The 15,864-nt window shown below is 41.2% G+C and overlaps 1 protein-coding gene across 4 annotated transcripts in view; it reads right to left on the reverse strand.

Annotated features, from left to right (window-relative positions):
* The window catches only part of cux1b (cut-like homeobox 1b), a 59,656-nt gene extending 44,926 nt beyond the window's left edge, over positions 1-14,730 (reverse strand). For all 4 annotated transcript variants that reach the window (XM_041045555.1, XM_041045554.1, XM_041045553.1 and 1 more), the window contains exon 1: positions 14,651-14,730. In XM_041045555.1, the coding sequence (XP_040901489.1) occupies positions 14,651-14,713 (63 nt within the window). In that variant the 5' untranslated portion in view covers positions 14,714-14,730. The remainder of the gene's footprint in view (positions 1-14,650) is intronic.
* Positions 14,731-15,864: the final 1,134 nt, after the last annotated feature.

A 15,864-nucleotide genomic window follows, 5' to 3' on the forward strand; every position in this document is an offset into this window, starting at 1 on the left:
CAAATCTTACTGACCATTAGGAGACCAATTCTATTCAGATTTTAAGCGACATATTATTACACACGATAAATTGTCATATTTTAGTACGTTAAGTACAAATTTAAGCTAGAAACACATGGAAGATGCCCTTTTTCTCTCCTTATACTGTTATTCTTTGTTTTGACGCACTAAAACACACTGACGCATAAAAGGCATTTTTTTTTGCAGTCAGTTTTCTCAACAAAGTTGAACTTACAAAGTGTTTCACTCAGGGGTTTTTTTTCTATGAAGCTTTTTTTTAGTGGCCAAACGTGTAGTCCTGGTGTCAAACTGACTGTCTACATTTCCTCTGAAAGTAGTTTCAGAACATTTACATAGGACCAGCACAGTAACATATTGTCCCTTTTCCCCCCAAGGTGATATTCTCCAGTTTATAAAACTATTATAGGAATACAAATGATTGCCACCTGATTAAAACAGTGTGATGTTTACTTTAATATGAAACTGTAGGATGCTGATATGAATTTCTAAACTCTGATAAGCATAACCATTCAAACCATTTGAATTCTTTGAGGTGAGGACTGTCAGTGCCCAGTCGGTCCAGTTACTCGATCCTTGCTAGCACCCACATTGCAGTTTATATTACTGTCATGACTAAAGATAGCTAATAGCTAGATTAATAGATAGCTAAATAGAAAGATGAAGACCTTTCATTTTTATAATGACCATAATGGTAACATCTGTCACTATCCATCTAAAGTCATGACAGTGAAGACAAACGGCAACACTGTGTGCAGACTGGATTGCTAAAAGGATTGGGTAGAGCCTTGGCACACTTGGGTTTGAACAAATAAGGCAGCAAATATGGCTGCAGAACACTGGGATATGTGTCAAAAATAAATGCCCAAGTTATGTGACATATCCCAAACTAAATTTCTTATTTTGGTGTCATCTATCCCAGGGTCCCAGGAAGCATGTCAATTCAACTATTTTCTTGGCTTTATCAATCTCCAAACTTTTGGAAGGGAATGCTGTTAACGTTAGGAAAGGCTGCTCTACAGGGGCTCAGGCCATCTGGCATACCACTGGGATCTTCTTTCTATCGTGTTTGATATAAATGACTGACATCATGCTAGTCTGTTAAACCACACAAATTAACATGTTTGACAAGCAGCCAAAACAAGCGAAGAAACTCTAATTAAAAAATACAAAAACATGCTAATTAAGGGAGTCTGTATTTTATACTACATGACAAGAAATGTAATTAAGAGCATCAAACAACATGCATGAAGAACTTTTGTCCACTGTGGTTGGGCCTTCAGGCACGGTCTCTGAGGTCAACACTCCCTGGCTCTCCTTGGCTTGACTTTGAAATCTTTTACTTTTCAAATCTGAAAACAGTTTAATTTACTGGTGAATTAATTCATTTAACCATTTACATTAGATGAAGCGCTATTTTTAAATCTGGCTATGACTGGTTAGGACTGCACTGTCTAGTTTAACAGAGAATGGAATATGGTGTGTGCAGGGGAGCATTAAGTGGGCTGTAATGTCTGTGTGATTGCTGTAACAGCTCTGCTTGGCTTGGCTGGACTGGCCCACAGCAGCAGTCCCTGTCCTGGTTCATTTGGTCGTCTGGTCAGCTGTAAAGACGATTGGAACAGATTGCCAACAGTCCCTAGAGAGACTTCAACACCGACTTGGCCAAGAAGCCTCCCGCACACTGCTCCACACGCGTGTGCTCTCACATGAATGCACTCACAGGCCGCCGCAGTAACTTGGGGAGCCCAGTCTTTCCACATTCTTTTGAACTCCGTTTCAAAAGAGGAAGTCTGCTAACATGTTCACCCAGCGAATTTTGGCATGGTGAGCCATGTTTGCAGCTAGGAGGGGAGGTTGGGCCAAACAGAAATGAGTATCTTTCCGTCCCAACACTGTGGTAATAATACTAATCACCGATAACAGTCACGGGTAAACAAATCCTATTACCACTGGCCATCAGACCCAAGGTGTATGTGTGTGTGTGTTCATCTCTCCTAATGAAATTCCTTCCACTCGTCTGCAGGCAGAGAGAGGTCTTCTATCTGACTAATTCACTCTAATTACTCTAATGAGCCACAGGTGATGATACAGTGAGACTGATTAATTAAATGGGAGGCACCAATCAGGCATGTCTGATTATGCCAATCATATCGACTACAGACTAAATGAGATAACAGGAGACAGACACACTTTAATTGAGGTATCAAAACTTCATGGAATTCTTTATGCCCTCACGCTCTGACGATGCCGAGACAGATAGGCTGGTGGAATGACAACAAAGGTATTGTTATGTACACAGTATGAAGTCAATCTGCAGCTGCTGTCTGTACTGCCACGGTGACCAGGAGTGCACATCGAGGAGAGAACACCACACAAGGATTTGCTTCAGATCTCATTCCCTGTCGAATAATTGGGACTGTAACTGCTAGAAACACTTTGTTTACACCTAGTCTGCAGTCACACTTGCCAAGTAGTCTGCCACTACTCCTTTAGTCCAAACACAACGTAGGTTAACTGCTCCACTTTTGGTGTATGTTTTACACATTAATCTAATGGGAGTACCACTCTTGAATTCAAGCCAGGCATAGAAAGAGACATACAGAAATACATTCACTTCTACTGTATAATCCTAACACCATATTAGTCACAACACAGTACAGAAATGGCTATTATTTTAAAACAAAACTTTTTTGTGTTCATTACAAAGTGGGAAGCCTTTTACAGCCTCTGTACTTGGCAACACGACACAGATGTTTAAGAGATGAAGTTTTCTGTCCTGCCAGTGCAGTCGCTAATCTTTCCTTTTATCTCTGACATGTCTGAGGCTGTTATGTGGTTATGATAGTAAACAGTAAAGGCATCTGGAAAGATGTCTTATCTGAAATCTACGAGTCCCATCTTTCAAACTCCCCCTCCATATTCCCTCACAGCGTTCCACCTCCTATGCGGCTGACTGTTCTGTATGCCACTGTGGGGGTGGAGTCGTGGGGTGGCGGCTCAGTCAGGAGCAACAGCTACGCTTGCTACAACGACACGGTACATGATCACAGATCACAGGAACGCCCCCTCAAAACACAGCACAACAGCAGCACAGATAAGAGACTACAATCCTGGCTGCTTGTCTGCCTTCCTACCTTTAACATAGCAGGGTGCAGAACTTAAAATGTGCCAGCAGACACTGTTTTCACAAACCACACAGGGTTTGAAGACACAAGTCATATCCTCCTGAATCTCCGTTTTTGCTTTTTCTCTCACCCATTGGAGTCAAAGCCACAAAGTTTTCTTTACCACAAGCGAACACAATAGTTTCACTGTGACAACTGAGGTCTGAACACTTTTTTTGCGCGTGTGTTTGTGCAACTGTGTGCACGTCTGTGTTTGTGTGCAGAGCGGCTGGGGGCGGGGGTCAGCCTACCACTCTCCACAGTCTAACAAGATGCTTGTGGCCCCTGAGCGTTTTGCTCCTTTTTTTGAACACAGATCCATATCTACCAACAGCACAGGAGCTGTCAAGACTCACCTCACTGACGCTGACGCAAGCCTGGATCAAAAACAGCCTTTTTACACCGCAGCCTCGTTCGTATTGATCCATGTTTCTCTGCCGAGAGACTGGTCGTTGTCTTATCTCCCCAGCATCCAAGCCTTAACTCTCCTGAAGCTTACTTAGAGCTAGTCATTATTTTGCCTGACCTATTGTCTGGTAAAGGGTTTCAGAGGCCAGGCCTGAGCCTAAATGCAAATGTAATGAGACTAAGATGGTTTCTGGCATAGAGGAAGTGCAGCTCACTTGGTCTCATTTTGCAGAGTTCGAATTTAGCTAGAGGCCTGTGTCACAAAGGGTGAGTGGTATGGAGTGTGCAATGGGAGGAGAGGGGTATGGCGATATGCTAGGGTGTAATGTATTGGTGAAAGGGCAAGATTTTTCATCCCTGCGTTTACAGGGTGGAACGGCTAGGATATTGAGATCTGAGATAGGATCAGAGGGTAGTGAGCTGTGTCAGCTACGATAAAGGCCACGCATTACAAACAGAGCACAGATAGAGAGAGAGAGACCCAGAGAGACAGAGAGAGAGAGAGGGAGAGAGTATCACACCTCTCATCCCTGAATTAATGCCGCCATTCTGCCAGGAAGCTATTCTGTGCCAGTGAGAGGAGATTGGGGAGGGGATGAGTGCACAGATACAGACTAAAAAAATGGAAACGGCGATCATGGAGAGGGGCGATAGGGATTAATCAGGTCTGGGAAGAAGAGTGGGGCTCTCCAGGCCTCGTAGCACATATACAAAGCTGTGGCCCAAGGACTCCAGCAAGCAAATGACATTGCCACTATTAGTTTACATGACATCAAATGTACATACAAGTATCCATAGGTGGAAAATGACAGGGTCACAGGTGCAGCCTAGCAATATTGCAATGCTGAAGACTCATCATCCTTCACTCATATATGTAGCCTAGAAAATCTCTGACCCCTGGACAATAGAGCTGTGTCCAAAGTTACTCTAATTTCACTGCAATTTGATCTGTTCTTAATTTGTTGAGCTATTTGATTTGCTGTAATTCAGTTAGGCTTGTATTTAAGGACGACTAGGAGCTTTATGCTCTAAAAGAGGTGTGCATCACTCTCATGTGCCTCTGCTACATTAAATCCCTGCTCTGCATGATGCCCTTTTTCCACATTTTAATTTAGCCATGTCTATCTGCTGTATCCAGTAATTTTCTAGACGCCTGATGATGACACATCAGCATGAGTTGTGCCATAGCCTATAAAAGCAGCATGTTGACTTCTATACATAAATTAAAAGCATACTGCATATCAAAATGCCCCATTAGGTTAGATATATCTAGACTTTTAAATGCGTCCAGCGCATGCTGTCAGTATTTTCTAGCGTGGCCTAGACTTCTGACTGAGTTTGACACCCATGGTCTATACGATCAACGTCAACAGAGCATGTCCTGGGGCTGAGTCTTACTCAGCCTTTATGAGTAAGAGTTTTCTGCTCTGCTTGCACGACTTTTGAGAGGAAAAGGCAGAGAAACACAGTGAGAAAGAGAGAATGAGCATAGCTAATCCTTACAGTAATGACAGAATAATTAGCTTGCGTTAGGCTAAGTAATGGGTTGTAATTATATCATTTATTCTGTGTTGAGAGAATGTGATATAAAGCCTGCACAATGAAGGAAGAGGAATTGAGCTCGGTGGGAAGTAGGATGGAGCATGTGTAAGAGCTCAGGCTCTTTCTATTGATTGATCCAAACATCAAACGAACCACTAGAGTAATGGGGGGAGTGAAGGACAGCTAAAAGCTATTTGGAGCCTTCACTGCATAAAAGACTTGACCTGTTCCACACAGCCTACATATCAAAACCATCAAACAGCAATCAATAGACCAAAGCGGTCAACTCAACAAACCGTCACCCTACTAAAACATCAAACCCCCAGCCCAAGCGTCAGATGATAGGCTACACTCAGCTTATCCATTACCATCAGATAAAGAGGAGATAAAACACAGAGCCTAATCCTTTCATGTGTCGTGACAGCCACAGCAGCCTCCAAGGCATTCCTTCAGTCTGGCTCTCAAATAGTTTTATGGCGGAAGGCAGCCATTCAGTCAGCCAGCCAGCCAGTCAGGGCTGTTCTGGTCTGTTTGTCTTATTTCACAGTTTACACGCTGTTTTATAGGTAGTTATTATGGTCACCATGGTGATGCCATACGTTTTTATGGTCTTTTGGTCTGAGGGCAGAGAGTGTAATAAACGAAAAAACACACACACATGAAAACAAAGACTCACAAAACACACTCCTGCTGTGGAAAGGTCTCCTGTCCCTCCCTTCCTCCCTCCCTCCCTCCCTCACTCTTTATCAGTCTTGCCAAATGCCTATCTCCCTACTTTCTGCTTCATGTGAAACATGGATGGGCTAACGTAGAATTGTCCTCTCTCATTCCACATCTGGAGCTGATCAGAGGGCCTCCTGGAAGTTGAGGCCTCTGGGCCTATTAATAACCATACCACTGAACTCAGGGTCAGACAGCAGTCAGCGGATGAGCCTGTGTCTACTAAACACAGAGTCCCTTCCCCCCTCCTCAAGAGGACAACTCTCACTTTTAAAAATGAGACAGCAAGCTACAGAGCTTAGCAATGTTCATCCAGTTTTACACTTTTAAACTGGGGCAAACTGAGACTTTTCCAACTTAAACAGGAGCTTGCAAATAAGTACACCAAGAATAAAGTTTTAAACTTCAGACTTCATATTTGGTCATCCTTTAAAAATAATACAAATACATAAACATAGAGAAACACGCTTGGCTAGTTGCGAGACAATTTTCTCCCTTGAGTTGTTTTTTTTTTCCTTCTTTCTGTGTCCAAACAAGTTCAAGTTCAAGGAGGCTAGACCTGTTAAAGGCAAGACAGATGGTGAAGTCATCAGCTGTTAGCTCTAAAGGTTAGACTAGTCAGACAGCCCAGGTCATACTGAGGTCTACAGGGTCAGACCACCTCTGAACCCTGGCTCCAGTCTGACAGCTGCTCAGGTCAAAGGTCAGGGAGAGGTTAAGGTGCCGTCTGAGGAAGTTCAATGAATATAACAGATACAGGACTGCGTCATTTGTATAGAATTTCCCATGTTTCAGTGGACAAAGCCATGGATCTGCCCCGAGTATTTTAATTTCACATGAGGCAAAGCTTGTGCAGTAATATTAGAAGGGTGCTAGCAGTTAAAACTATTTAATCTGATTTCCAGCACAATTTGAATTAGTGTGACAAGCATTACGATGACTTTGGTTCACTAAACTTAAACGAGACAGCCCCTCTTTCATTAAATTATTATACCTCAAAAACTGAAAATGCACATTGACAATTTCCAAGTCCAAGTTCCAAGTTTCTCTGACTGAGCAAAGTTTAATCAACCTACGAGAAAAAACTAAATCAGTGAATATTACACTGAACACAGAGAACAATTTGTTAAGCGCAACCCACCCCCATCAAACACACACATGCACGCACCTGTGAATACAGGGTAGTTGAATCATCATAATCGGTGGTAGTTTTCTGCTGAGCCCAGCCAGCAGTCTGTGTTATTTTTAGAGGGCTGACACAGAAGCAGGCCGTCCATTTACTCTGTGAGCTGGCAGCAGGACCATCACAGCTCTGGTTGCTTTTAAACTACCAAAATGGGAATGAGCTCAACATAAACACTGCAAAGGTGTGGACACTTACAGAAATGAAGTTAGCTCAGATTCAGAACCATTACAATTCCATTACTTTAACATTAGGCTCCTTATAACAGAAGGTGGTGTATGAAAATGCCAAATCCACGCTGAGTTACTGACTGGCCACTGAACAAAAGCCAGACAATCAATAGAATGCTTTACCTAATCTAACATCTATAAACTGGACTTAGCTTGTTACTAAAACATCCAACATTTATACCTCTTATAGCTGTGAGGATAAATGTTAAGTACACATGAGAAAAAATAACTGCTACTACATTAAAACTATCAGTCAACAAGGCAAATTCAAGAGATTTTAATCACACTAATGAGTAATAATGTGAAAGTTTGTTCTATCCCTTATTAAAAGTGGTGAATGAGGGGATTTCAAGGTGATGGAAAGATATAAACAATAAACTGTTCATCCTTGCATTATTTTAATGAAACCCTTAATTTTAGAATGACAAAATACATATAGGAGCAGATCTCAAACTCCTGGATGGACTGCGTACAATACAAAGGCAAGTGAAAAGGGAGAGACTAACAGAAATTGGACTGAGAATTGAGGCTAAAGGTTGAAGGCTGTTCCCATCTGATGTGACTGATGTGTTGAGCCTGAAGGCCGGCTATGGATCTGGCAACTGAAGCCATGATTGACATTGAAAATTACACAGAGTGAGCTATTAGCAGATAGCAAGCCATATCATAATTCAATCCCTACACCATCAAAGTACACCAATATCATAATTCAATACCAAGAACCATTAGCTTGCAGCACACCAATATCATAATTCAATCCTGAGGCCATCAGCCCTTGCCAATATCATAATTCAATACTTGGACCATTAGGACACACCAATAGGCCTATTAGAATTCAATACCTATGGTCAATGATCTAACAGGACACTGATACTAGAGTCATGGGTTGACATGGGATAAGGCTCACACATAAGGATCCGCAGGCCTTATTTAGCCCAGACTCCTTGATAACAGTGAGATAAACAACACTAAAATTAGGTAGGGCAAGTGGTTCACCAATAGCTTGGCTACACCAGATGATGAAGGCCGCAGAGGATTTGCTTCAGAAACAAAGTTCGGCAGGCTTATGCAGAGAGACACGTTTTTAGAACAGAATGAAGCACTGCATCAGCTTCAAACTCAGCAGTGCACTCAGCCAAACTTGTCAAAAAAGTTGCCAACACTGGCCCCCAGTGTGTGACCGTCTGCAGTTGGTCTAAATTATCACATTGTGGTACCTCGTGGACATGAGACTCCATTTCGTTTTCTGGTCCATTGCTTCTGTTTACATTTCCATGTTAACATCTTGTTTTACTCTTCAAAATACTGCAAATCTTATCCAAGCTTGGCTTGTTGGATCATCAGAAATCTGCACCTTAACAGCTCACATTTCTTTGGCTGCTTTGAGTCAATTTTTCACCAAAGTTGTCATTATTCAAAAGTTATTCTCACCACACATTCCTTAGGTTTCCTCACTTAACTCTAATCCTCATGTACTGCATGTGTAAAATGACTCCGGAGAATGGAAAAGTAAAAATGTATTACTGAAAAATAAATTACTCAAATGTCAGATGATTAATCAGAAACTACTCTGACAATCAACAGTTTAAGTAATTCTTTCTAGTAAAAAAAAAAAAAAAGCCAAACAATCACGAGTTCCAGCTTCTCTGTTGTGAAGGCTTTGTGCTTTTTATATCATTGTAAAATGAATATCTTTCAGTTTTTGATTGTTGGTCAGACAAAATAACAACAGGTATTTACTATTTAACAATAATTTACTATTTTACTATTAAACTAATTTAAATAAACACCACCTTGATGAAGGTGAGACTAAGATAAGAACAAAAGCACTAGAGAAGAGCATGCGACTTGTTTGCTTTGCTGCCCATACCAGACTGGTCTGCGCCTCACTGTGTGTGCATTCTTACTTTACCAGTCATCTATGGACAAGAACAGACATTTTTTTCCCTTGGGAATGCAAGATTTTTGTTTACTGAAAACCTTAGGCTTAATATTACATGATGAACAATAGACTATACAGGATTATGGTGCCTTAAAGGCACCGTTTCAAGCATACGCTTGATTTTCAAATAAAGTGGCAGCGTCCTCACACTTAGAAGTGCAAACAGCCAGTATATTCCAAACTAAGCCTAAAGAGAAGTGTCCTGTCACTGAAGCCCATGCTCTCTCTACTGGAATACAGAGCAGCCAAATAATGGATGCTTCTGTCATGAGATACGGTGAAACTCTATGATGCTGTAGGTGAGAGAGAGACTCCAAGTGGGTCTGTAAATAATGCCTGCTACTTGAAAATAGGTCTTTGGAAACTGCCCCCTCTGCTCTTGTTGCTGATTGTTGGGTGGAGGTTCTGTGTGTGTGGTTACATTAAAGTGTTTTAGTATTTTGTGGTAGGAAACATGAAGACAATATATCAAGATTTTTGGGTGATTACGAGCCATATCAAATATACATTTCTATCACATTCTGATGCACAATTAAGTTTAGTTTTTTGTTTTCTTTCTGAATGTAGTCATAACTAAAGAGCAGCTTTGTGGAATTTTTGTATGAAGGGTGCAAGTTACTGATTTCCAGCTGGTAAAAAAAAAAAACAAAAAACAGTACACAGTGCAGCCTGTAGAGAATTTGAACAGCACAGTTGGCACAAATTAATAAAATATTTTATTAAGTATTGACTGAATACGCCAAGACATAAAATACTTTTTAAAAAATATTGGCTGTCACACCCCTAAAAGATATTTTTATGATTTCTTTAAGGCTCTAAACCTGTGTAGTTTGAAAGGTTCGAGGTTTGAGCAGAATGCACACATTTTAGTAATGTGACATTAACAGAAATAAATGTTCTAAAAACACAACACTTAATAGACAATTGTTTATAAAAGAATACTACAAGTCTGATATCCTACATACTCATTAACTGAAGCTAAATTCTGAGGTGGCTTTTTTTGCCAGTGCTCCAGCTTCCGCAAGAAAAAACATAAGGAGAAAATGTACATGCTAAAATGTATGTTTTAGTGATCAAATTCAATTCAATTCAATGTTTACATCACATTTATACAGTTTATACAGCCTCTGTGCACTCCACCCTAAAAACGTCACCTTAGTCTCAGAATGTTTCAGAGGAGCAGGAACATCATAAAGTTAAAAGTTGTAAAGACAGGTGAGAGCAGTAAATATGCTTTAACAAAAGCCAGATAAAGAAATTTCTCAGGCCCCTCTATTATACAGAGATGTACACAATTGGCCTGTGGAGGAATACTGCAATTTAATTAACTGCTCATAATAACACTTTTGTGAAATCAGTTGTGATGATACATTTAAAGCGGTAGAATACATCACAGTGACTGAAATGAAAAAAACAATTCCACTGACTGTGTTTATGGTGTCATCTGACCCAATTTTTTTAGGCATATCTAAGTATATAATCTCTGCATACACTGCAACAAAATACTTTAAACTAAGGAAACAAAAACAAAAAACATTTGCCTTGAGTATTAAAAAAGATTTTTTTTAAAAAAGGCTGTAAGAAAATTGAATGTTTTAGCATTACTTAATGTAAGATTACATATTGTGGAGACAAAACTGTGATATTTTTATCATAAGCAGAGACTTCCACACCTTCAAGTTTTATAAGTAAACATGCGTGTAACACACTTTTGCATAAAACCTGAATTAAGAGCTGCTGACTCTTGAGTACCCCTATTTTTAGACTTACATTAAGTGATTTTTAACTTTTGTTCAAACATCAAATGACACTGGTAGAAATTTCTTTCACCACACCACATGTAAAAATTGTTTAACTGAGTACTCAGATTATGGCTCTCGCAGAGTGTAATATATTTACTTTTTGTATTCAGTCAGATAAACTGAGTCTGGCGTAGACACTCCTCAAAGTGGAGGGAGGGTGCACTAGAGTGCACCCAAGAGCCCAAGAGTGACGTACACTAAATTGCTGAGGAGTTGGGGAGTATGGGCCTCGGCTGAGAATTAACCACTGATAAGGTATATGAAGAGAAGTTTTTTTTTCAGTTCCCTGAAAGCTGCACATTCCTCTCAGTCACATGGAGGTTATCCTTTGTAAGGATACACTATAACCTCTTGGAAAGTAGGATGACAGAGCCTCAACCAAAGAAGACCGAGGGCAGACCAAAGACCTGACATGCACTCATCCCTCTCTCTGACTCACGCTTAGTCGTTCACCACCCACCAACACACAGTGAAACCTCAGTCCCAATGCCAGGTTTTGTCACTGGGCAGAGAACCGGTTGGCTACAGTAAAAGCATGACGTGATGCCCCTTCCTCTATGCTCCCCCAGCCTGTGCAGCAACAGAGGGGTAAAAATATCCCACCAGTGAGTTCAGACAACCAGCTCATAAATTAACACTAAAACTCCTGCAGACAACAGTGGGCCAGTCGCTGAGAGATTTAAACCACTCAGGTTGCCACTGACCACAGCTCTGGGATCAGCTTACAAAACCCTTTTCCTAAATTTACCCATTAGGAGGTGGTGAATAAGAACGAGCTCTAGATCAGTTTTCATCTAAGTCACTATTTAGCTGTCCGCTAACATAGTGAACTATTTTTCAAAATGGCTCTAGGGTGCTTTGTTCCAGGAAATGTTATGAGGTGAGATGTAGGCTATTAGGCCTAAATTGGGAATTGTGTATAACAGAAAGGTCTGGTCTTAATTTTCCACACTTACAAAAAAAATATAAAGTATAGGTTTAGGTTCAGCTATTCACTCATATCTTATTAACGTTTGCCTGTAACGAAGCGCAACTCCTCATTGCTCTCAAGTAGAAACACAATGTTCCAGCAAACTGCTTGACTGGGTCAAAAAAAAGAAAAAAAAAGAGAAAAAAAAAACAACAGGAGAGAAGAGTGATGATCCCCTCTAAAGAAACTCAACTCTGTAATGGACGAACAGGGATTACAGACGTTAAAACCTCCTCCATCTGTAATTCACTGTCACCCTGCCATCATCTCTGAATCACTGATCCATTTTGCAAGTGTGCGAGACCTTGCTAAAAGCATCACTGTTGCACCCATTTGTGTTTGTAGTGGTGGTGGTGGGGGGGGAGGAAAAAAAATCATGCAGAGAAGACAAGTTAACAGCTCGCTGTGCTGTTTCAAAGCACTCTCTGTCCTGTAACAACCACCTAGCTAGTTTCTCACACAGGGAATAGGACACACTGATCAAATAGGATTTTAATGAACATCAGCAGTTGGAGCCTAAGGAATAGACGCTATGATGGCTTAAAGCTACTGACATCTAGGTTGGGTTGGATTTTCATCATCAAAAGAAACAAAAAAAAGAAAACATTCCTTTGCTGGTGCCTCTCACATAGACAAAAGAGACTGTGATTGTAAGTGTACAGTTCACACTGTCCATTCGATCACAAGGAAGAAGCAAATGAGAGAGCAATTGGCTGACAAGGCTATGTGTAGACCATGATCATATCATGCTAACCCCACATTATCCTCAAAAAACGGATAAGAAAAAAAAGGTTCTCCTCTGAAGGCTTTCCTCTAGGAGCCTCTCAGTGGGAGGGAGAGTAAATAAGATGTCATCAATAATAGACAGTGAATGTTCTGAGCAGTTCTGCGCGTGCACACACACACAAATGCACACACACCAGCTCCGACTGATTCCTTTCCTGCAGACAGGCCTGCCAACCGCCAGCCTTTTTGCACACGCTCAGATTCACTGTCCTGACTAATCGCTTGTGATAGGGGCCTTTGCCATAATTACCCAGGGCCTTATCACAAACTTATGCGATGCATTTTTCATGTCCTGGCTGCTGGCAGTGCCTTCACTGTCCATGCTGGCAGTCAATCTATGAAAAAGACTGATCTCAGACAAATTCACACACACATACACACACACCAGTTCAAACAGGGCGAAATGGGTGAAAGCAGGGTGAAGGGCCAGAGAAGAGGGAGGAAAAAAAATTAAAAGGAGGGGAGGGGGAGGTGAGGGAGAGAAAGATGGGGGGGGGGGGGGCGCAGGAAGGGGGTGGGAGATAGATAGTGCAGGAAAGAAAAGAGAAAGCAGTCTCAAATTTTTTTACATAATGCATGAACAAGGGGGCACGAGTAGGAGGACCAAACAGGATCAAATAAATAGGAGAAGTGAAGCCTTGATGATGTGGCATAAGTGCAACACAAAGCCCGCTGGGAAGACTTGTTCACTGTCCTTTTGTCTACCCAGTCATAGGGGCATCATGACCTAAATAAAAGTTTAAATCCCAAGCCTGTGCGATCTGCAAAATTATGTATGAACAATTGGGCTAGCCTACATAATGCAATCTTATGTTAATGACGACGGCGACTGGGCTGCTAATATTCATAAATTGTGATTTGAAATTCAGCAACGCACGTTAAATGCCACGGGAATACACAACAGTGCCATTGTCTACATGTCTTGTGATAGGTCAAACAGGCTCTAATATACACAGGCTATATTCACACACTGAATAGGCCCAATATTTTCCTCATATCCTTGACTGTGCCATGGATCTCCTCCGTGCACGCCGAGATTAGTGGCGTGCGTGAGGCTGGGACATTTCTGGAGTTCATCATAATCAACAAGGTCATGATCTGTCATATTTCTACTATTATTTTGTTTAATTGCATAGCGTCAACAAACACTGTCCCGTCCCGTACACTTCCACAGACGTGGCAATGTCTGTAAAAACCTCTCTGTGTATAATTGCCGTCAAGAAGGGGGGGGGGGGGGGGGGGGGCAAACCGAAAAAAAAAAACGGCCGAGTTGATCAACCATAATCACGGAGATGACTTCAATATAAACTGCTTCAAAACCGTTAGCCGATAAGGTTGCTAAGGTTTTCATTAGCGCTGAACTAAACTTAAAATTGACAGTTAAAAAGCAGTAAAAAAAAAACACAAGCAAAGCGCTGTTGTGTGTCTGTGCTTCCCGTCTGAACGGTTGGTGTCACCACAGCGCCACCGTATAATGAGTCGCACTTATTTTTCCCCCAAATTATCCAACCTTACAACGGCTAAAGCGTCGGGCTAACTACGGCTACTCGCTCCAGTAAAAGTTGAAGAACACGCAATAAAGGTAGCGAATCGAAAGCTTTCCGCCAAAGCACAGTCGTTTTGTTTTTATTTCGGCGCATCCCCGCGGCGTCGCCCCGGCTTGCCCAGTTGCAGTGTCCGATCGATGTTGAATTGAACAAAGAGGATCAATTTCTGATCAGCGAGAGAGCCACTTTCATCAATGTGAGGAAGAGGTCTTGAATTCTCTTCCGAAACACCTACGAGACGGCCGCCGAAAAAAAACACGAAACGTAGCCGCCGAGGGAGACAAGACAACCGAAGCGAATTGAGAGTAGACGATTTAAACAGAGGTTGAACTGACCTGTAGTTGTTGTAAGTCAAAGCGCTTCCAATATTGAAACATCGATCCTGCATTGGCCGCCATCTTGAGACATATTGAGACAGGAATGAGATGCTGATAGAGAGCGCGGGGGTTGGAGTTCAGTGGAGAGGACCGGGCGGTCGGAACACCCGGACCGGATCACTCCCACTGCTCATACCGGCAACAGCTGGTGTGTGGAACGGATTCTACTTTCAGGAGTGTTGCCTTAATAACGCCATTATAATTGCTTAAATAGCATTTTATCAACACTCAGATATTACAGGTAAATAACCGAACTGCCATTAAATTATTCTTAATTTTATTATGTTGAAATACGCAGTGCTGTGAGCGCCAGCTTACTTGAGATATTCTAGCTTGACTTGTCATTGTGTATTATGGAGAGCAAAAATCACACAAAAATAATTCCAGGAGGCTACTTGGAAGCCATATCTGAAAAGAAAAAAAAAAGAAAAAGAAAGAAAGAAAGAAAAACACACCAGGGGAGCTTTCAGGACCAATGTTTCCCCTGAGGTGTGTGGGACTGTGCAAGAACATAATTAAACATCTAATATTTTGTTACATCGATAATCATTGCTCCTGCAAATTCAACTTGACAATAAAATAATTTGTTTTGGTCCTTTATGGACGTATGAGCGACAATTGCAAAAAATAAAAAAGTTTAATAGACATTAAAAAAAAAAATAAAATAAAATTCGAGACGTTTCAAATAGAATCCAGGTCAAAAGTGTCCAGATTGTTAAAACAAAACAGTCATCACAAATTAAATTTAAAAATAACCCAAATTATTTTAATTTTGGGATATATATATATATTTTATCTAATTTTATTTAAATTAAAAGGGAGGATCTAGGATAGAAAGTCACCATAAGCAACAAAGCAGGGTTGGAGAGAACCTGCTGAACTTGGCCATTTAAAGAATTGGTAAAAGATGGAGTGGACTTCCACTTGGCACAAGGTATGTTCCAAGTTCACGATTTTCTCAATTGATTTTTGATTAAGCAAGTAAGCCTGATAGTCTCATTTAAGGTATCCTTTTGCCACACAGATATTAATCAGATTAGTTAATCAAATCGGATTGTTGTGCTGTTAATCCAGTCAAGTCACTTCTGCAGCGGGGCAGCCCAGTGGTTAGGGTGTCAATCTGCATACATATCTTTTGCTGAAGTGACCTTGAGCAACGCACTGAACCATAG

This window comes from Toxotes jaculatrix, chromosome 9 (assembly GCF_017976425.1).
Source record: "Toxotes jaculatrix isolate fToxJac2 chromosome 9, fToxJac2.pri, whole genome shotgun sequence".
Lineage (NCBI taxonomy): Eukaryota > Metazoa > Chordata > Actinopteri > Toxotidae > Toxotes > Toxotes jaculatrix.